This window comes from Perna viridis, chromosome 11 (assembly GCF_037379345.1).
Source record: "Perna viridis isolate PV_CMFRI_1.1 ecotype Kerala chromosome 11, ASM3737934v1, whole genome shotgun sequence".
NCBI classification, from domain to species: domain Eukaryota; kingdom Metazoa; phylum Mollusca; class Bivalvia; order Mytilida; family Mytilidae; genus Perna; species Perna viridis.
In genome coordinates, this window is record NC_142455.1 from 30,461,915 (window position 1) to 30,483,899 (window position 21,985).

Below are 21,985 nucleotides of genomic sequence, written 5' to 3' on the forward strand. Positions count from 1 at the left end.
TAAAGTGTGTATAGGGAAGGTAATGCAAATTACTGATAGGATTTTCACTTCATTTTGAAGTTTATTAAAACTTCTACATATGATATGTATCCAAATTTTTAAGAAAAAACTACTCAGTTCTGGCAAATGTATACTTGTAGGTCAATGTTTATACGGCATACTTTCCCAGATTAAAAATTTAATTCTATACATTGTAGTTACCAGTATATCTGGCTAAGAAGTCCTTTTGTATTCACAATGAGCATAAATTAGAAGATGATGACCTGCCATAACATTTTTCATTTGAAATACAAGACCTAAACATTTTTTGACCATAGGATTCCATGCATACATGATTTTTTTTATATTTTAAAGAAAAACCAATAGTTCTAAAATTTTTAATTTCTTGTATGGTAAATCTATACATATAATTGTTATTATAAAAAAGTTGTTGTCAAAAATAATTATTAGCAGTCAAAATTCATTGACAACTTGTCAACAACAAAATACATATCATGAACTTCCAATAGGTTCAACAACTACAGCCAATATGGTCACAACAAGAAAAGGTCTGTTGCACCTCTCAAGACTTACAGCCCCTGTCTGAAATCAACCATTCAGAACAATCTATAGAGCACACAAGGATAGTAATACATGTACATGTATTTGTACAGAAATATTGCAAAGCTACTGAAAAACTTTTATAAGTATGAAAATTAAATTCAGAAATTTCTGCCATGAATGTCTTAAGCATGCTAGCATAAACTCATTTATAATTAACAACCTTAATTAATTACATTGTACAAGCAACTTTACTTAAAAATTACAAGTCATGCACACAGATTAAGGAAGACTATAGAGAAATGTAACTTATACAATGTATGTTGATTAAAACTTAATCTAAGTGTAAGAATAGTTAATCAAAATAAGTTGTTTTCAGTCAATCATGGCCATACCTTGAAGCTTCATTTAGGAGAACTATTTCACAAGTCAGTAGACAAAAAAAATATGTTAAAATATTAATAGATAGTAGGTTGATATATTAATACATTGGAGGTTTGTGCCATGAGTTATTATTAATTTCCATTGGAGAACTGTATTTCCTTATATATTTGTAAATGGGAAATTATTTAAGACTCTCCATCAAGATGAAATAAAAACTTTCTATGGTCAGATTTTCAAATAGACTCTTTTGTCTTAATAGTCAATGAGCATATCTGGCAAATATTATTGTGAAGTTAAGACTTGGAGTAGAAGAAAAGAGTTTTCCTGGTAGACATACAATGTTCCAGGCACACACCAAGACAAAGGGCCCATTCAAGTACTAGTATTCGCTCATATCTATATTCTGCCAGATTTTTAACAAATTCTGTAGACTATAATAATTTATTTTTAGTCTTTGTGTGTGTTGTGTGTTTTCATTTGTGTTTGCATGCTTTACATTACAGTTCTATTACTGTGTTTTTCTCGCTCAACTTCAAAAGACAACAAATTTACCTCAGTATTTCATAATTTTACCTTCAAAGACCTCAAACTCACTGTAAAATTTCAATCAAAGGGGTGGAAATTTGTATACATTAATCAACAGAAAAAAGCAGTGTACTGAACCTTCTTCTGCTAACATCTTCATTCATATAATTATGTGACTTCTGTTTAAAGAGGTATTTCCTCTCACACAATGAATGAATCTCAGATTTAGAACAATTAACCAACTTCAGAAGTCAAGTGGTATTTATACACAATCATTTTTGTGGATTGAATTTCAAGCACATTGACACTGTTACAAGTACATGTATGTATAAACATCCATATAAAGATGGTAGTTGACAGTTATTCAGGTAATTAAACTTTGGAATGTTGACCACTACTGACTAGCCACTTGGCCTCGCAAACAATCAACCTTGTTACATACTTTTCCTCAATAAGGGTTACAACAAAATAATCAAACACTAATCAAATCCAGCCTAAAATAAATCTGACAGAAAAAAATATTACATCACTGGAGTAGCTGGTGCTGCAATGGTCCTGAATTAGTACAGGCATTTCAAACCAATGGTGGGTTAAATCTAGGTTTACCTCCCTTTTCCATGAATATTTCGGGGGTGATTTAATAGCATTTGCATGGTAGCCTTTAGAGTCAGTAAATCAGTGGTCATATCAGTACAAAGAATAATTTACAAAAAGCAATCATTACTCAAAAGAGGATAATAAACTCAATGTTTTCATTCAATATACATGTAAATGGAAATCTCACATGGTACTCCATAGAATATTGACTATGTCACATTGTATATCTCTATACATGTAAATAGAGTAAATTTGTTATAAATGATACATTAAAGCAACTAAATATCTGCAAGTGTGTACGGCCAAGGTCATAAAAACAGCTTTGTCATGATCTGTAAACCAGATAACAGCATTTCTACATCAACCAATAAAATCAAAGCAGCGAAGGTGCTGAAACTTGGAAGTCGCTTGGCGTGCAATCTGCAAGATAGTTTCCAGATATTTATTTTTTAAGCAATGTGCTAAAGTGCCAGTCATGACATGGACTAAGATTTGAGAATGTTTTGGTGTTGAACCCATATTTTCCTTGCAACCTGCAGCAAAACAAAACAAAGATGTACACAAATATCGTGAAAATAAGATTATTGCATTTGTTTACATTCTTAAGGATCTTAAACTTGAAAAGAGGCAGCTGATGGTTTTGATTGTGACGCTTCTTGATAAAATGATTTTCATTATAATACCATTCACGGGGCATAGTTAAAATCCAACACCACCCAAAGAGAGATGACTCCAATTAAATTGTATTAGCTATTATTTAACTTCTTTGAAATTACTATGCGGCCAAGCGCAAAAAATAGTTTGGCGTCTCAATTTACCAGTTCGGCAACATTTAGCTGAAAATTAACACTCAAAGTGTTTGTAATATTGTTCATTTGGGTTACTAGTGAAATATTTAAAGTTTAAAAGAAAATAGTGCATTAATTTGAAGAAAGCATTTCCGTCTATGAAGTTATCTGCCGGAATCCCTTTTGTCATTCTTATACTTACAATACTCGAAGCAACTGATGTAACTTCCGAGTAATGTACATTTACTGACAAAGCTTACAGCTAACTAAAACTAACTCTTCATATCATGTTCTAACTCATCTCTTTATTAGGTATTTTAATCACCATATCAGTAAAACAAAAAAAAACCTGATAATTTTTTGACAATTACCAATGTAAAAATAGGAAATCTAATGAGTCATCAAATGGGTTACTCTGCCACGTTTTTTGTGTATTTTTTGGGGTAAAATTGCCATAACTTTTGTCCAATCAAATTGATATTCTTACTTGATCTGTATGTTATGATACTTTTTAACTAAGACAAGTTTTAAAAAAAGATCCTTCAATATCCTGACTTCAGTTATTATCTGGAAACTGTTGGGAAACATACCCTTTGGATGATATCATACCTACATTTTTGTACTTTGCCATCTTGTGTGGCAGGGTATAAGAAGCACTCTCATCACTCTTTGTGGGCAGACATTAAAAAATGCTTTCATCTCTTTTTAGCCTTTAACACAGATATAAACATCAAATTGACTTATATATATTATTTTTGGCATGTGACACCCAAGAATACTAAAATCCCAAACAAAGGTCAAAGTACGAGAGCAACAGTAAAACATGGGGAATTCCTACCTACAGGTGTACATGTAGTTTGTCCTTTGTTAACATTGTTTAAAGTAAACATACATGTACTTGAATACTTGTTCTGATCAACAAGTCAAGCAGGTACTTATATGGTCCTTCACCAGAGTATCTAAAGTAGCAATTAGCTCCTTTATATAGATATGTTCTTCCATCTCAATATAAAATTTATGTACCACAGTCCATTTTATTGTGATTTGCACCAGAGAAATGCACTGACATTAGTAAATACTTAACAGTTCAAAACTCTTACCACTCTCATAAATTTAATGAAGTTAATTTATAGCCAGAAACATGACAGGTCAGGTTATATACTATATTTACTGTAAATGTTAAATAGTTAACAATTCCATTCGTTTGTCTTAGAATTTCATGGATATTTATGCAGGAGCAGGTGTGGATTATTCACACAGGTGTCTACCTATTATTATGGGCTGTTTCGTAATCTTCCAGGGTTGTCTACCAAATTCATACATTCTTATGGTTTTTACAAATATCTTATTCAAAAATTATTTTTTGCCGTTATATATATCTTACTTCCTGATGGGTACTACTGTATTATACCTTTTCTGGACAATGCTTGTACTGAAAAATATTGACCCTGTTAGATTGTACTGACCTTCTTATTACTGGGAGCAGTATACACGTTAAGCTTTTGACGGAAAATATCATAAGCATAAAATTTTGCTCTTCTAAATTGGCCGGGATCTTACTTTCTCAAAGCTCCTATACATATAACACTCTAGCTTCCAGAATTAATTGTTAGGATTACATGTAATATGCAATTCAGAAGGGTTTTGTAAATTTTGTGAAAGTCTCAGGAGGTTAACTTTTTTTGTAAAACAGGCTGAATAAAATAGTTTGTTTCATACTTCAAAATACTTTAGTACCAGCCAGGGCCTTATCCAGAGAGAGAAATGAGCAAAAACTTTTCTTTGCTTGTGCTCACTTCTCCTTTTTGTCTTTCACTCATACTGGGAGAAGTTTTTGTAATAGACTTCATTGACAAAAATGTTAATATTGTTCTTTTCAAATCAAATTTATTAAAACTTCTCCTTATCACTGATGTCTAGATTAGCACTACCAGTTTCGTAAAATTCAGTTCAGCAGTTTCAGAGAAGATGCGCTGACAAGGTCATGTCCTTTTACCTTCATTAATGATAGGTAGAATAAGGTAAAAAATTGGACAGTGATAGAACTTATTTTATGGCTGAATCATAGAAATTTTCTCTGGCCTGCCCATTTAACTTGTAAGTATGAATTCTTCCTAAGACATCCAGAGGATGTCCATTAACTTGTACATTTAAGTATGAATTCTTCCTAAGATATCAAGAGGATGTCCATTAAGCTCTACAGTTATGTTCTAACATTTTAATGAGTAGAAAATAAAGCTCAAGAAAATACCACAAAAAGGTTAAAAGAAATTTTGAAAGGCATCATGCCTTTGCACCAATTTTTGAAATATTCGCTATTTCATTTGTGCCACAAGACTGAATTTCATTTGTGCTATTTTCTAGGTACATGTGTAACCATTAAGTGATGGAAGAAAAATAAAGGTTTAACGATTTGTACTTATACAAAACTGTAAGCCTCAAGTGAAAAAGTATATTTTCTAAAAGTTTTGAAGTTTTCAAGATGGACATTATCCAATCTGAGACAAATAGTGGAAATATTTGACAGCCTCATGTATAAATTGTCATATGTTTTGATATGAATCATAAATGATGATTTAAAAAAGACTATTTTACATTCCAGCAGCGCTACCAACCCTTCTTTTGGTGTGCAGGGCTAACATATACTGCTGAGGAACACAAGGGGTAGCAGATATTGCTGGGGGCAGAAGGGGTAACAGATACTGATGGGGAACAGAAGGCATAGCAGATACTGCTTGGGAACAGAAGGGGTAACAGATACTGCTGGGGAATAGAAGCGGTAACAGACACTGCTAAGGAACAGAAGGGGTAACAGATACTACTGGGGAATAGAAGAGGTAACAGGTACTGCTATGGAACAGAAGGGGTAACAGATACTGCTGGGGAGAAGAAGAGGTAACTGATACATGTACTTCTGGGGAACAGAAGGGGTAACAGGTACTTCTGGGGAGCAGAAGGGGTAACAGATACTATTTGGGAACAGAAGGAGTAACAGATACTGCTGGGGAGAAGAAGAGGTAACAGATACATGTACTTCTGGGGAACAGAAGGGGTGACAGGTACTTCTGGGGAGCAGAAGGGGTAACAGATAGTGCTTGGGAACATAAGGAGTAACAGATACTGCTCGGGAACAGAAGGAGTAACTGATACTGCTGGGGATCAGAAGGGGTAACAGATACTGCTAGGGAACAGAAGGGGTAACAGCCTAAACAGGTACAGCTGGGAAACAGAAGGGGTAACAGATACTGCTTGGAAACAGAAAGAGTAACAGATACTGCTCAGGAACAGCAAGGGTAACAGATACTGCTAGAGAACAGAAAGGATAAGAGATACTGATGGGGATCATAAGGGGTAACAAATACTGCTGGGGATCAGAAAGGGTAACAGATACTGATGGGGAACAGAAGAGGTAAAAGTAAAATAATTGTATAAAAAGTATTACTTTACATGTACAATGTATTATGTTAAAATCACTTGTAATTGGCAAAATACAACAATTTATTTTGACACAACTGAAATGTGGTTTGTGGTGTAAATGTAAGATTTTGTTTGCGAAATGAAGTACTAATTGGCCCAAATGCAATATGTCGAGTTCACATTGTAGCTCCTATACACATGTAACACAAAATAATGTAAAGTCATCCCCTTTGAAGTTCATTTTTTACCTTTCAACTTTTCAAAAGTCTTGAACATGACACTTTGTCTTTGAAATTCATTTTTTATTAATTTATTTCTATTTTAAGAATATATTGAACAATGCCCAAAACCTTCTGAATATTCAATTAGAATGCCAAGATCAAGCACTCTTTATACAAAGATTAAGATAACATATTTAAGTGCTTAATTCAATTATACCAGTTCTAAGTATAGATCTTTAATTTAAATTCTATTGTAATAATCCCATTAACAAAATCATTTGATGACAGTATATAAGAGCAAGTGTTAAAAGCTATGTGATTAGAATTTGATCATGAATTAAATTAAAGCTGTTCCTATCGACAACAGATATAGTAACTTACAAAAAAATGAATTAACAGAAGGAAGGTGTATGTTACATGTATATATGAAACAAACTACATTTTGCACAATAAATTTATTATACATGTACATTTATCAATAACAGGATGCCAATCTAGGGTATTAGGAGAAGGGTCTAATGATACATGTAGTCTTGAAATCTGTCTCTACTATGATTGTAAAGAACTATACATATTGGCTACCAAAATTAAAGATACAATGTATGGGATGCCAAGCAAAAATTTTATGTTACACCCCTGAGATATTTACTACAAACTGCATCAATGTGAAAACATTTATGCAGTTACTCTATTAAAAAAATTAACAGTAACCTGGTTGTTCCTTTGGTAAATGTACATATTTATGTTAATTGTCCATGAAGAAAAACACTTGCACATGTGTGCCATACAAGTTTTTTTTGACAAGTTGAAATAAAGTGTAAAAAAACCACTATTTGATCACAGTTTATATACATGTACATGTAGATGTACAGTGTTGGGTCTGTAAAATCACATGTACATGTATGCAAACCTACATGTCAGAGTACACACCCAAATGTGTAACCCAAATCCGTACCTGTACCTGCAAATCACTATATCACAGATTTTTCTATTAGGAATTTTATACTGAAACTTGGTCCTAAAGTTCTGCATGATGTTATAAATCAATTGAATATAAAACTAATTAAAAACACTTATGATAATATACATGTACATGAAATATACCATACCTAACTACATGTAATAATGGACTATTTTTCATTTTTCAGTCTGAATTTTACGTTTTTCTGAAATCATTCTGAGGTTAAAGCTTTGCTTTAAGAATTTGAATAACGTTTTGAAGATTAGATATTGTTTTAAAAAAGTAATGTCAGAGTTTGAACTCCATACTGTACTGTAGCATTCAAAGAATGGGAATGATCTTATCAAGAATGAAAAAGAAAGTCTCATTAATAGAATCTGATGCTATTTTCATTTATCACCCTTGAATATTTTAATATCATTATATGGTGTTCTAATGTGAAATATATGTATATAATAAAATTATATAAATTACAAAAATACCGGTCTTTGATTTTGGATACAGGAATTTCAGTACTTTTGAAAACTGAAAATCTAATAAAAATCACATTTTAAAAATTATGGATTCTAACCCAGCCATCATGTATCATTTTGTAACTTAGTACAGATTACCAGCAGGAAATATCACGTAATAATGAAGAAATCAGCGAAAGAGTATTAGGGTACAGGGAAAAGTTGATATGGGTACGAGTTACACATGAACACATGATGATGTACATGTACATGTATCATAAATTAACTGACTTAAGTACATGTATTACATATAAAACACATGTACAAGGCAGTTCATGTTAACTGTTTTAAATAAGGTATTGATTTGTCAAAAACAAAATTCTATGAGAATCAATACAATATAAACCCTTGATTCACAGTGACAGTGTCACTAAAAGTGAATTTTTAATTTTATGACTGACTATCTGAAATAAAGTAATTCACGCCTCAAAGGGATTTCAGATAATCATGTCACTATCAACTAGGTTCAAGTAGCCACCAAATCTATTTAAATATCACTTAAACCTCTTGCTTGATTATTTAAACGTGGAAAAGCTGTAAACTACCATGTTGTATATAACATTTAATATTATAAACATATAACATAAATATTGACAAAGAAATGAAAATTGGATAAACATTCAAAGGCAAGCTTTATAACTTCGTCTGAGAAGGTTAAATTGTATGTACCTTCAGCGACACTTGAAGATCTCTAACATGCATTCAATACTTATAATACATGCCAAATCATATACAAACAGGCGTAAATAACGTCTAAATGAACAACTGGGGATGATATTGAAATTGAAACCCAGGTTTTAAATCTTATTAAGAATGTAAATTCAAGAATTTGTTCTTTAATAACATTTATTGAAAGTTTCACCTGTTTGTCAGGTCTTCAGTTTAAACTTTATTTGGAACATATTTGAACAAAATGTTTTTGTTCAAAAAAGAACAAATACAGAGTATAAAGAAAGAAAACATCCTGTACATGTCATAGTAAGTGTATTTTAAATGGATATTTTCTCAATTATAAGATACCCTACAGCCCTTTCCTAAATGTACATGTAATTTTGTTTTTGAAAAGACAGTAACAAAAGGATAATTCTGTGATGCAACTACCAACGGATTACTACATCTGTGTACATGTGCACAATGTACCTACATCTGGGCTTAATCTAGAGGGAGAAATGAGCAAAAACTTCTCTTTGTTTGTGCTCACTTCTCCCATTTGTGTTTGATAGGGGGAAGTTTAAGTAAAAGATTACATTGACAAAAATGTCAATATTGTTATTTTTCATACAGAACTTACTATAACTTCTCTTTGTCACTCATACCTACAATGTAGATTAGGCCCTGCTACATGTACTTGTAACTCAAAAAACAAGATGACAATTATGTAAGTTCTTTCACAATGAATATTATCAGTACATACCTGTAAGATCTGGTAGAAGTCTTCTCCTCTGAGGAATCTTCATTCTCTTCTTCATACCAATGAAAAATGGTGTCAAAAATGATATAAATTTACATAAATGTAAAAGTCGTTTAATTTCATTTTTGTTCCCTAAGCACTGTTTAATCAATTCTTCATGCATTTGTAGTCGTGTGTTAATCCTCTCGTAACTGGTATGATCCATCTTATCAATATGGTCATCCAAGGCTTTCACGACACTAGAGACTAACCAGTCTGAGTCCATCACGTACAAATCTTTGTATTTCATTGTGTCATTGTGGTAGAAAGTCATTTGCATACTTAACTGTTCCACATGTTTCATGAAAAAGTTTCGTTCTTCAACAATGTCCTTGTCATCCAAATCCTCCTTCTCAATACTGTCATAAACGGTAGCATATTCTGAATCATAAGTTATGTCCTGTACGCCTGAAACATTATTGAAATATAGTAAAAATGAATTTTTGAAAGACATATTTTTATTCCAAAAAGCATGTTAAATCAAAAAAAAAAAAAACAGAAAGAGTTTGTGTTTAAGCCACTCACTGGTAACATTCCATTTGCAATGTACATTTGTATACATGTACATTTTTTTGTATATATATATGAGAAATCACTGAAATTTTGTTCATCAAACAAATCATGAAAATTCTCTTTAACCACACAAGTTGTGTGACACAACTTCAACTTAAGGAAACCAAAACCATTTTAGTTCTAAGATGGCTTAATACAGTGTATTAAAGGGAAGTTTAAGCTGTTGACTGTCATGCAGGTACTGATATGTGTTCCTTTTTAACTTTATATTCATGTATTTTTTACAAGTACATTTTATCATTAATACAAAGTTCAAATTATTTTATTTCACCAATCATGGAACCACAAAATGGGGCAAAATATATTTATGATTATATGCACAGATACATGTACACTACATATATAATTTAAGCCACACAATAAGAAATCTACATGTACATGTATGTAAATAATTTAAAATACATGTACTATTTACTTAAAAAAACCCAATATTGTCAATAAAATGTATTGTCTTTACAAAGTACATTGTATACTACATGCATATAGGGGTTCAAATTTTCTTTTGCGGATGGAAAGTCCTACATTTAATTGAAACCTGTGAATGTGCATGAAAGTACATGTAAGATACATGTACATCTAGAAAAATGGAGTTACCTGCACTATAGAACTCTTTGTAAGTCATTTTCTTTCCTTTCGCAGAACTACTGGTAGAGTCAGTGTCCAGATGGGATTTCCATCTTTCATTAAAATGTGCCCTTTTATCTTTGGGGAAATAAGCACCATGCCACAAACATTTCATCATATAGTCCAAAGTTGAGAGCACTTGACCAATCCGAGTGTCTATGTATGCTGGAGGTAATTTTATAGTAGAGGTCTGATCACAATTTGCCTCTAAATTGACTCTTGGAGACTGATTCAGAACATAAATTCCATAAATAAGTTCCCTAATAATTTGATGAATTTCTCTGTAGTCTAGAGGTTTGAGACCTTCCTCCTCTGGTATCAGTATGACCAGTGAATTAGAGTTTTTGGGATCAATATCTGAGATAAGACCCTTAGGCTTTTCTCTCTCATTTTTAAAATCATCCAGAGACAACAACCAGTTTGTTTGTAAATGTTTAATTAACTCATTTCTATCATTTCGTTCATACTTGTTGAAAAAACTGGCGGCTTCTCTTTTATATTCTTGAAATAAGCGTTCCTCATTCTCCTGCATTTCATTTTGATTCTGTTGAGTCATTTCAACTAATAAATAAAAATAGATTTTTCGAAATAAATTTAAATAGTGAGAATCCCAAAAACATATATATTTAATGACACAAGCACTTACTACATAAATTATGCAGCATATCTACCCTGTATACATGAAACTTATGACAGGATATACCAGATATCCTATGTCAAGTTGTCTGTTGAAAAAAAAGGATCCTAAAAAAATTTTGGAGAAATAGTGCAAAATTTTAAATTTGCTCTGATCCTCTGGTTCAAATAATTATTCCATCTTGGGAGGCTAATTTTTATTTTGTTTGCCACCTTCCTTCGATGTTAGTGCGGTATAAATAATGTGATAAAAGTCAGGTAAGAAAAATGCCTCAAGTCCAAATGACAATTTAAAAGAATCAATTTCGTGCATATCTCATTATCTGATTTAAATATTATGATTAGGATTTTTTTTCCTTATATGTGAAACTAACTTCAAAAACACTTGTATGCCCCTAAAAAGCCACAAAAATAGATCAGACTATTTTTCCGAACACCCATCCTCGATGGCTCGAATCAGAAAAGTCATAAGACAACGAAAGCGTCCCAGGTTACCATAGGTTTCTCTCGATATTTGACTATTTTAAAATAAAATTCATTTGCTAGTTAATCAAAATCCCATATTAAATTCAATACAAGTCGTATAAATGTCTGAAATTTAGTCTTTAAATCAACATGTATTAGATATTTACCTGTTCAGTTGCTGTGCATCCACGGGAACTTGTAAATATCGGCCATCACTGCGTTAATCGAAGAGCCTATGTTACAATCGATTTGATTGGATTACTATTCGGGATAATTCGTGTCTATACGGAATCTCCCGGATGTGAAGTAAAAAAAGCGCAAAAATATAAAGTTGAAAAACATTCAAATATCAAATCTTAATAAATTTTAAAAAATTATAAAATCTTGGGATGGAAAGAACTGTAAATGCACGGCATGTGCTGACTCCATCTAGGTAATTTCGAGTATATATATATATATTATATTTTGCTTTAACACTTGCTTATTATCACCTTAATTAGTTTTAGTTGCTTTTAGTTCTAGTGCTATTCATAATATCCATTATTTACTGCCCCGTGCAGGTCCGGGTGTCAAAAGAATAGACCTGCAGCAGCGCTAAGCTTTTCGTAAAAGGCGACAAAATAGTGCTCAGGAACCTAGCCGGGGGCTCGGCGCTCTGCCCATAGAGCAACTGGGATGTGTGCCCCAGGTGGTGGAATGGGGTACCCCTGGTGTGTTACATGCTGGGGTTGTCAGGCTATAATACGGAAAACCTGACCGCAAACCATAGTGGCGCACCGTGTTGGAAAAGATGCCATGTTCCTTGCACGTTAAAGAACCCTGCTGTGGTATTCGATAGGAGTAGGAATCTTTGCGCTCCGCCACAGGAGGCTAAATTGCCCGATCTTACCCATCCCTCCCTTTTTCTAGTGGCAATCAAAATTTGTCGACCCTATTATCCGTGTGTCCCATCCCTTTTTTCTTTTCATCATCATTTCATGTTCAATTTATCATCCATTTCATTTTCATTGTCTGAATATAGCTGAAATATTGCTGCTCGGACGTTAAACCCCAACAATCAATCAATCAATCAATCCATTATTTACTTGCATGCTTTGTTGTTATATCATGTCGGTCAAAAGCTCAATAGAGTTTATGTTTTATTATAATGTATTTTATGCCGACTCTACAATAAAACTTATTTATATTTATTTATTTACGTACTGAATGAAACGTCTTAATACGTAATTTCTACTCTATGTTAATCGCTGGAGATAAAATGTGCTATTTCCTCCCCTTTTATTGTCTTTTGTTTGCAACTTAGTATTATTTTGGTCATAGCTACAAAATCCTTGGACAAATTAAATCATCAAGACCTATAATTAACTATATGAAATAACTGTTCGAAATTCCGACAGAAGAGAAAAGTAACGAGAGAATAGGATATTGAGTCGCATCATAATCTAATTAAAATTAGCCCCCGTGATTTGCATTGAATGCGGAAACGCAGTGGACAAATTACAAGAAATAGTTTAAATTAGATTAATCGCATCATTGTTTTCAAATTATTGAACTAGCAATATTATATCAAGGATTTTTATATAGTAGATTTCTATAAAAATCCTTGAACATATTCATGTTATTACACAATGTCTTTAACTTTATTTAGTGATTTTTTTTCAAGTGGAAAAATTTTAAAAAATCAAGAAACTTATATGTGTCACAAAGATTCATTCTATGTTAACTTAGGAAATTGATGTGAAATAGTGATTTTTTGAAAGAACGATGTGCATGGACGAGACTGCGACAATCTTGATCTTAATATGTATGGTTCACCAATGTGATGATTCTAAGTAATGTACGGTATGGGAAATAAATATTTGTGTTCATTATTTCAAAAATGAATCTTTATACGTATATTATTTTCTAGGCCGATACCATCTTTACAGACTAACTTCCATATCAATCCATAACAGCTAGGGATAAAATATAGAGAATTCTGGGGCGGATTCAGACACTGTGAAAAGGAGGGGTGCAAGTCGGGGTTCCTCGGAAAAAAGGGGGTGCTTAGACATTATTTGCCATTTTTGTTGATTTAACACATTAAATGAAAAAAAAAATCCAAAAAGAAATGGGTGCAAATTTCCTGCACGCGCCATCACCCTGGATCCGTCACTGGATTTTACAGTCTTATTGCATAACACAGACCTTGAAATTGTGATCCAGTGGCTCACCTATACCACCCCTCCCCCTTTTTCAATGTTTCAAGTTACTGAACAAATACGACGTTTGGAAACAAATGTTCTTTATCATTTTCTTGTTTTGTTAATTTTGTTTCAATGGATTTAATTGTTTGTTTCTTCACTTAGTTTACTTTATAGACAGCCTATAGTTTTTGTTGTTTGTGTGTGTGTGTGTTATCCACCAAAAGTCAAGCAACAAACAGTTAAACTTTTACAAGCCACCACGAGGTCTTCAATGGTGGGCAAAACGCATACCACAAAGAAAGCTGTAAAAGACCCAAAATAAATGAAGTAAAACTATTTGTTCATAAAAGACGAAAATAGACCTAATCTATAGAAAAAAACTTTAAAAAACATACGAATAACAATGAGCACAAAAAAACAACGACAACCACCGGATTACAGGTTCCTGGCTTGGAAAAGGCACATAAACTATTTGTCGGGGTTGAACATGCTTATGAACGCCATACAACAGTGGTGAAAAAATACAATAAAACGACCTATAAAAATCTGTTGTCTCCACGCATTTATTGATGAGTCAGTGATTTTTCATATCTCCGAATGAATATTTTCACTTCGTTGTCGATCCTGATGTTGCCTTGTATTTCTTGGTCATCGATCCTGATGTTGCCTCGTATTTCTTGTCTTGTTTGGTTCTTTTTTTTTAATTGATAATAAAAAATCATAAACTTCATGATATTTATTAGTATCTTCATGTCTTACTTACAAATGAAATTAACGTGTCAACAATAAGCACGGGGAATTCCTAACGTTAACGGTAAGCAAGTAAGGATTCCCGCTGCAGTTGTTCGTAATAATTGGTCGAAAATTTCCACTACATATCAAACTAATATGCTTTACATTAACTTAATACAACACACACAACAAGAGACATATTTTTAGTATATCTTGTTACGATTATATTATCTTTTCTTGCATTTGCAGGATGCATGATAATACCCAAATAACTGCGCACTGAATGAACAAGAAGAAAATCTAACGTGGAGCAATGTCACGAAGACAGCAATAAATATTATTCAATATTGTAAATTAAAAGCAGAGGAATGGGAGTTAAAACATAATTCGGAAACCTTTATTATTTTTCAGATTTAGTTCCTTTTTCTTCTTTGATACCAGAAATAACTTATTCGTGGTGTATCCAGGGGTTCCGTGGGCAAGAACCCCCCTTTTGTTTGAAATTTTGGTTAATTTCGTTCAGAATTGGGCAAAAAATTAGCAAATAACAGCCTGGACCCTTTTTTTCTGAAACCTCTCTGGAACTTCCCTTTTCAAAGTTTCCGGATCGCTCCTGAACTTTTCTGTCCAGATTTTGATCAAATATACTATTATATATAACTTTTATTTAGTTAGATAGAAATTATCGATTCTTTGACTGGTTAATGGTCGAATTTCTGTGTAGTAATCTATAACATTATTTAAAATGCACTTGTCAAACTTTATTTTTACCACCTTTGTTAAATGCCATCCTTAAAAAAAACAAATTCATCTTGCAGATTGTTATACTCAATAAATTAACTTAAGTCAAGATATTTTTTTTTAGATTTATTCGCATAACCAAACACATACACTAATGTTAGTTCTCCCATAATCATATAACACCTTAATCAGCACGGGTAATTCTAATTTTTTTTCTGAAGGGAAACATCTATTAACGCATCTTGCATTCTCAGAACAACTCGAACCGGGGGATGTCACAACAATAACGAAGATGTGCACGGTTCAACTAACCATCACGTACATGTTAGATGGACAAATTCTTTAGATGGACATGAACTTGGTGACCAGGTTCCACGACTACAAGCATCTAATCGTATCTCACTTCCAGTGCAATTAACATTGTTCAATACAGCATGAAGCTTGCCGGTATGTTCATATATACCGGATGGAGACGACAAGGTCCCCTTCGTGAATCCCATCTGCTTACAGGCTACGTTCGAATTCTCCAGTGTCCAATGGGTTGAGCAGATCCTTGTCCAATGTTCCATGTGGTGAATTTCTAGAAAACCCGAATCCCTGCTGGCAACGTCGTCGTCGGGAATCAGTCGGATCATATGATCTACAATTGCGAAGAAATTTACGTTTATCATCAGTATTTAAGACATGCATACTTTGTGCCAAACTTTGAAAAACTTCAAATTACTGCCAGTCGAATATGGCAGCTATTCCAAATTTGCACAAAACTTAAAGAAACTGATCAAGATATGTGCCAAAGGCCCAGACCCCAATTGTTACCGAACATCTCCTTTTTGTCAATGAAGCCACGTCAGTGGCTGAAATTGACCTAGGCATCACATGAAAATCTTGCTAAATATAATAATTTGCGGTAGCACTCACATGCATCCGCGATCAATAACATTGTGAATGGAAAAGAGTAAAATGTGAAATGGAAAGGAGTGAAAATAACCATGAAATTTATAGTTAACCAAACAGCACGCAAGAGAAATTTCGCATCTTCCATTTTATTTCGAAATCCGTGTAATATTTACGCACTATTTAATGACTTTTCTCCCGACTGTTGATCACGTGGTGAAAAATTGTTACAGTCACCGGCCATCTCATGCGTATGAAAACACGACCTAATGTAGACACAACTGTTTCATTACCGATACTATTTGCAAACAAGTTTTGATTATCTTGAGGGAAAGAATGGATATTTTTTTTCTGTATCTGTAGCCCCCGCTAGTACCATAGCGTTATCCTGCCATCTTGGATTTTTCCAGTTGTGCATCATGAAAATTCTAAATATATTCTCTAATTTGCCTGACAATTTTTAGATGTAGACTTAAAACAGTTGAAAACAGTATTTGAGAGACAAAGTTTTATATATTTCAATATTGAAGGGAAAATGAATCATTTTTTCTACCGGTCAATCCGTTAGTACAGTACTTTCGCGTCACCCCTCGTGCATCTCAACAGACGAGCATCATGTCAAATCTTCTGTATTAATCCTGTTTATTTTTTTTTTTAATATCATTGATGTACAATATTTGTAAAATGTTCTTTGTACTCTGTTAGTTTATGATACATAGGTATGAATATATCATGAGCTCATCATAGTCGTCCAGATAATTTACCCTTTTTTTTCTGTGTGATGTATGAGTATATTCATGTTACAAACTTAAGAAGGTTTGAACTTTTTGAATCAGTTTATAATTATGCAACAACAGATAAAGTATAGGTATTGCATGCTATACATTCATTGTATGTACCAACAAGTACTTGTAACATGTTTTTTCCCGACGCAGTTATTTCCAGAATGAAATGTAGAAAATTATAAGTAAAAAGGAACAAATTTTACTGCGTTGGCTATCTTTTTTTTGAAAGATAAGACTTGTTAAGTATGTGTTACTTGTAAACAGTACAAAAACCTAGTTTCAATTGATGTATTCATATCATTGTCATCTTAATACATGTACACATATTTACATTTAACAACACATGTTGAAAACTGTGTAACTTTCTTGTTTTTGTCAAGGTTTAGAATAGTTAGTAATAATGTTATTTACCAAAAGTTTTCAGTTTCTGTTTATTTAGAATATGTTGACAGGATTGCATTTAATAGGGATTTGACTTGCTAGTTAACTGATTAAGCCATTAAACAAATATATGACGTCCATTAGTACTGAAAGATACAAGCAGTTTGAATAACATGAAAATACAGATTGTTTCTATCACAGTCTTGAATACTCTTTTTGTGTTTCTCAGGACTGCCCCATTTTATGACTCTGTTAGTAACTCTATTTAGTAGAGGTAAAAGATATTTGGTTTTGAGTGAACTACTATGTTGATGCTTTGGTCTGATTGTATGGTCATAATTCAACTTGAAAGTAATTAGACACCAAAAATGGCATATTTACATGCTTTGACACAGAAACACAGGATTCAACAGTGGTTTAATGTATGACTAAGGGAAAGCTTGGAGCTCTATAAATACTTGCTTCAATTCTATGATAAGTAAAAACAAAAGCTATGTAGTGAAGTGATATAAAAAAGCAAAAAACAAAAACAAAAACAAAAACAAAAAACATGTATATTTTTAAACGTGTATCGTAAAAACTGTGTGTGTGAAAAGTAAGAAAAGGTTGAGAGCCATTTCCCCCCATTCGTCTTGTCAACTATGGAAGCCATGGCTGCTCAACTAATAAACGGTCTTTGAAAAAAAATTCTTCTAAAAGAAGGAATGGTAAAATATTGCTTTCCCTAGTTTAAAATATTACAATCTTTTTTTTTATTAGAAATATGATTGTGCAGTAAGAAACATACCAATCTATGAAGGCTTCAGTGACTCAGTACTTCAGTACTTTGATTACGTTAAGTACTCAAAGCTTCTATTTTTGTTAGGATGGTATTTATTTGACTTTGTGTTCGTAGGATCCCCCCAAGTTAGGTTTTGCTGCTTCTATCTATGTTTTATGGGAAACAAAATTGTATATCCTATTCAATTTTTTAAAAATCTTATCGTGGTCACCCTTGGTAAAAAAAATAGGAATAACACATACCACAAATAACAGCAAAATCTTCACTGTGATCACAGTGACCATCATGGATGATTGGTTTCACAATATCACATTGTCTGGAGAAAAGGCAGCTGACATTAACGCTCCAGAACATACCACCTCCGGGACCAAAGTAACCGTTTCCGGCAGAATTTCCACCCATATAACCGAGGTGACGACAAATGTATGCAGCCTCGATATGTCCAAATCTTCCGCAAATAGTTCCCCATTTTCCTTTCTTGTAGATTTCAACTCTTCCTTCATTTTCAAGTTTTCCGCCATTCAAAACAATAAACGGCTCTAAAAAATAAAATCACGAAGTCAACGACCTACTGACTTACACTTTTTAGGTTCAACGACAACACAAAAAAAAAAAAAAAAAGAAAAGAAACACACACCACGAATTGGAATTACCAAAAAAAAAACAAATTAGACTGCTTTACAGTCATTATAGCAAAGTACTAGGGCACCAAAACTCCAAAATACATAGTTAATTGTAATAGTTAACATATAGGTAAAATTGCATGAACTTTCTTGTACGTGAATGTACGAATAATAGTCGATTGTTTCTACGAGTACAGTGATATTGTTTACCCTAAATTACCTCCAAAATAAGGCTGTTTTCCAAACTTGTTCCAAAAAAAAAAAAAAATAAAAATAATCGAGAATAAGATGATCAGAATTATTTCTCAGTTGACAGTCGAAGTGCTGAATCTGCGTTAAAATCACACTAATTAATTATTTATGACTTGTGTTTTTCTTGTTAGTATTTATGAGAGTAATAAGTTAATTAATTACAAATTCAAGGTCTTGTACCGATATCTCAAATTTCTCAATCGCAAAAAATGACGCTTATTTTCCCAAAACTGAAAGTGGATAGGGTTGTTTTGTAATTAGCCAACGATATTACTGGGCTAGTACACGACCATATATTAAAGAACTATCGGATGTTCTTAATGTTTAAGGTACAATGTTTCAAAGAAGTTCGGGAGATGCAGCGAACAGTATCATGAATTTATTAAGGATGTAAGCGAGACACATACATTTACAGGGCTAAGTGACCCGGGGTTATATACTTAAACCACATAACACAGCTTTATAATACATCACAAAGTAATTACTACCAGCCATCCTACAACGTTCGAGCCATGTGTTACGTAATCATGCAATAGGGATCCTTTAAAAACTTTAATGCACTAGGGTGACCGACTCTGTTAAAGAGAACAGTTTTATCGTGAAATTCTTCAATCTGCAATTTATAAACAAAGGCATGCAAGAAACATATTTCTGATTAATAAACCAGGTCAACAGAAGTTCAAAGAATTACCTGGTTCCCCAAGAAGCCTTGTTAGTGGTGGTGTCAATCGGTTTAACTTAGTTATAGTTTGGTATATGGCGCCAATGACAGTAGTAATGTTGTTCCCCATTACCGAGGTGTGTCTGTCTTTGTCGAAAGAGTCCAGAGAATTTAACAAATTAGCAGAGTTTGATAAGGTACGATTTATCTGCCCTTCAACAAATTGTAAATTATGGAAAATGTAAGGTATCCACCGCGTATGAGACGCAACGGCTTCAATCATTTGCAAAACACCCTTTGTTGCATTCAGCAGCAATTCAAAGTCATATTCAATGAATCCATTGATAGCGGGTGGATCTGTAGATTTTGTTTCAGTTCTTTTCACATCTTTCAGTCTATAAACTTCTTTAAGAAGCTCAACAACAGTTGTTTTCAGTGACTTTTGACTTGTTTCAGCTAAAGCAGTGACAATTTCAACCAAGTGAGTCCCATTTTCAAGAACATGTTTAAAATCTGTAATAGCACGAATAGGAATTTCGCATTTTGTTATTTGCTCTGATGACTGTTTTGCTCCAAGTCCTTGGAGTATCTGGTTATTTAACGGTACTGAACTTTGATGACCATTACATTTTGATATGTTCGTTTGTTTTTCTAAGAATTCCCTCAAGTCGTCACGAATCAGAGTTTGGTCCTCTGCGACAGTTTCCGTTGCTCCGACGATCCTCTCCACCAAATCCCCAGTATGGTGATAGTAGGCCATGGTTCTCTTTATGTTTTCGTTAAGGGTTGCGAGGCTTCTCGTGAGTGTTTTCATTTCTATAGGTGAAGGTTGTTTCTCGGAACTTTGTTGCATCTTTTTCAAGCTCCTGACAGTACTATTTATAACAACATCAACTTTTTTTTCAAACTTTTCTAGAAGCTGGGAGCAATTTGGTTGTGACGATTGTTCTGGTAATTGCTGTATCGGTTGAGCAACAATACTATCCCGAATTGTTTGAGAAATGTCGTCTGATGATTTATTGAGAACAGACACCATATTTTCCAACGATTCCATTCGTTCAGAAAATCCTTTATTCAGATAATTAAAGTTTTGTTCCATGGCATCAAACATCAAATTGTTGGACGTTTGCAACGATTTTATTTCTTGTTTTATTTCCGTAACCTCATTTTTCACATCATTGTTTCCGTTGCCCGTATTTCCAACCTGAGAATTTAATGCTTGTAAAATTTTATTGACGGAATTTAAGTTCGTAGTCACAACCTTGAACTGTCGAACGTTGTAGTATTGTAATCCATTAACGGCTCTTTCTAAAGAAGAAATCCTTTCACTCAAGGAGTCAAATTTATCGTCAACCGTTTTCAGCACTGAGTCAACAACCGTTCTATCTAGCTGGTCGAAACTCGTCAGTCCAGTTCTAGCAGTGGCTACAGACTGAGAGCCAACTCCAGAGAGCCAATTCGTCATGCCGAGTAATAAGACAACTACCACGTCCATTGTTTAGTTTGTTGTGGAATGAAACAGGTCTTCACATTCTATATGTAAATATAACACAGGAAAACCACAACACTACAAAACAATCGCGTTTCAACAAATCAAAGTGAAAATTAATTAAACATCATACAGTCAGAGGAAACACGTCATTTTCTCATAAGTTATAATCCACCTCAATTGTTCTACTACTAAAATTTCACAGAGGTTACTTAACTATCATACCACATACATACACATGCATTCATCTCAGTGTTTGTTTGAGTCAAGTAAATCCATTCTTTGCGGTCATGATATGCAGTCTGTAACATACAACGATGCCGCAAGCTATGCTAATTTCATGCCCAATTAATGCTCTATTAAAACCCCTAATAATGAATTCAGCACAGGATTACACAGATAAGATGTAGATAAGACGAGAAGATGTTCCTGTAACACGCTTGGTAATCTGATGCTTATGTTATAATTGACTTTGTTAGAATGATAAGCATCTTTATGTACAGAATTGAAATCAGACACCTCCTCCCCACCCCACCCCACCCCAAAAAAGCCAAATCTAAGTGGAGTCCAAACTGGATGCATTGAAAGAGTTACCTCGCATGTCAATAAATAATTTTGCAATTTCTAAAGGAAGGATACGGATATTGCAGTGAAACCAATAATGATGCAGTTAAGTTGTTGCAATTTAGTTTAGAAAGGCAATGGGATTATTAATTATAGTCTACGATTAAGCTGGTGCTACGTAGTAATTGGCTCGGATGAAAGAT

The 21,985-nt window shown here is 33.3% G+C and overlaps 2 protein-coding genes across 4 annotated transcripts in view; both read right to left on the reverse strand.

The window, feature by feature from the left end:
- Positions 1-11,945, reverse strand: part of LOC148603691 (ankyrin and armadillo repeat-containing protein-like) — a 37,200-nt gene extending 25,255 nt beyond the window's left edge. For all 3 annotated transcript variants that reach the window (XM_088553707.1, XM_088553706.1, XM_088553705.1), the window contains exons 1-3: positions 11,861-11,945; positions 10,563-11,153; positions 9,360-9,803 (exon numbers count right to left, since the gene is read on the reverse strand). In XM_088553707.1, the coding sequence (XP_088409833.1) occupies positions 9,360-9,803; positions 10,563-11,148 (1,030 nt within the window). In that variant the 5' untranslated portion in view covers positions 11,149-11,153; positions 11,861-11,945. The remainder of the gene's footprint in view (positions 1-9,359; positions 9,804-10,562; positions 11,154-11,860) is intronic.
- A 2,655-nt stretch (positions 11,946-14,600) lies between these two features.
- On the reverse strand, positions 14,601-21,575 carry LOC148603692 (uncharacterized). Its single transcript, XM_088552856.1, has 3 exons — positions 19,760-21,575; positions 18,436-18,732; positions 14,601-15,992 (listed from the first exon to the last, which is right to left on the reverse strand). Exons 1-3 carry the CDS (start codon positions 21,222-21,224, stop codon positions 15,667-15,669), a joined length of 2,088 nt encoding a protein of 695 aa, XP_088408982.1. The 5' UTR covers positions 21,225-21,575; the 3' UTR covers positions 14,601-15,666.
- Positions 21,576-21,985: the final 410 nt, after the last annotated feature.

Coding starts and splice junctions, on each gene's coding strand:
- LOC148603692 (XM_088552856.1), bottom strand. CDS start 21,224: ATGGACGTGGTAGTTGTCTTATTACTCGGCATGACGAATTGGCTCTCT. Junction 18,733..19,759: donor AAGGCTTCTTGGGGAACCAG/GTAATTCTTTGA, acceptor TTTATTTTTTAG/AGCCGTTTATTGTTTTGAAT. Junction 15,993..18,435: donor AGATTTTGCTGTTATTTGTG/GTATGTGTTATT, acceptor TCGCAATTGTAG/ATCATATGATCCGACTGATT.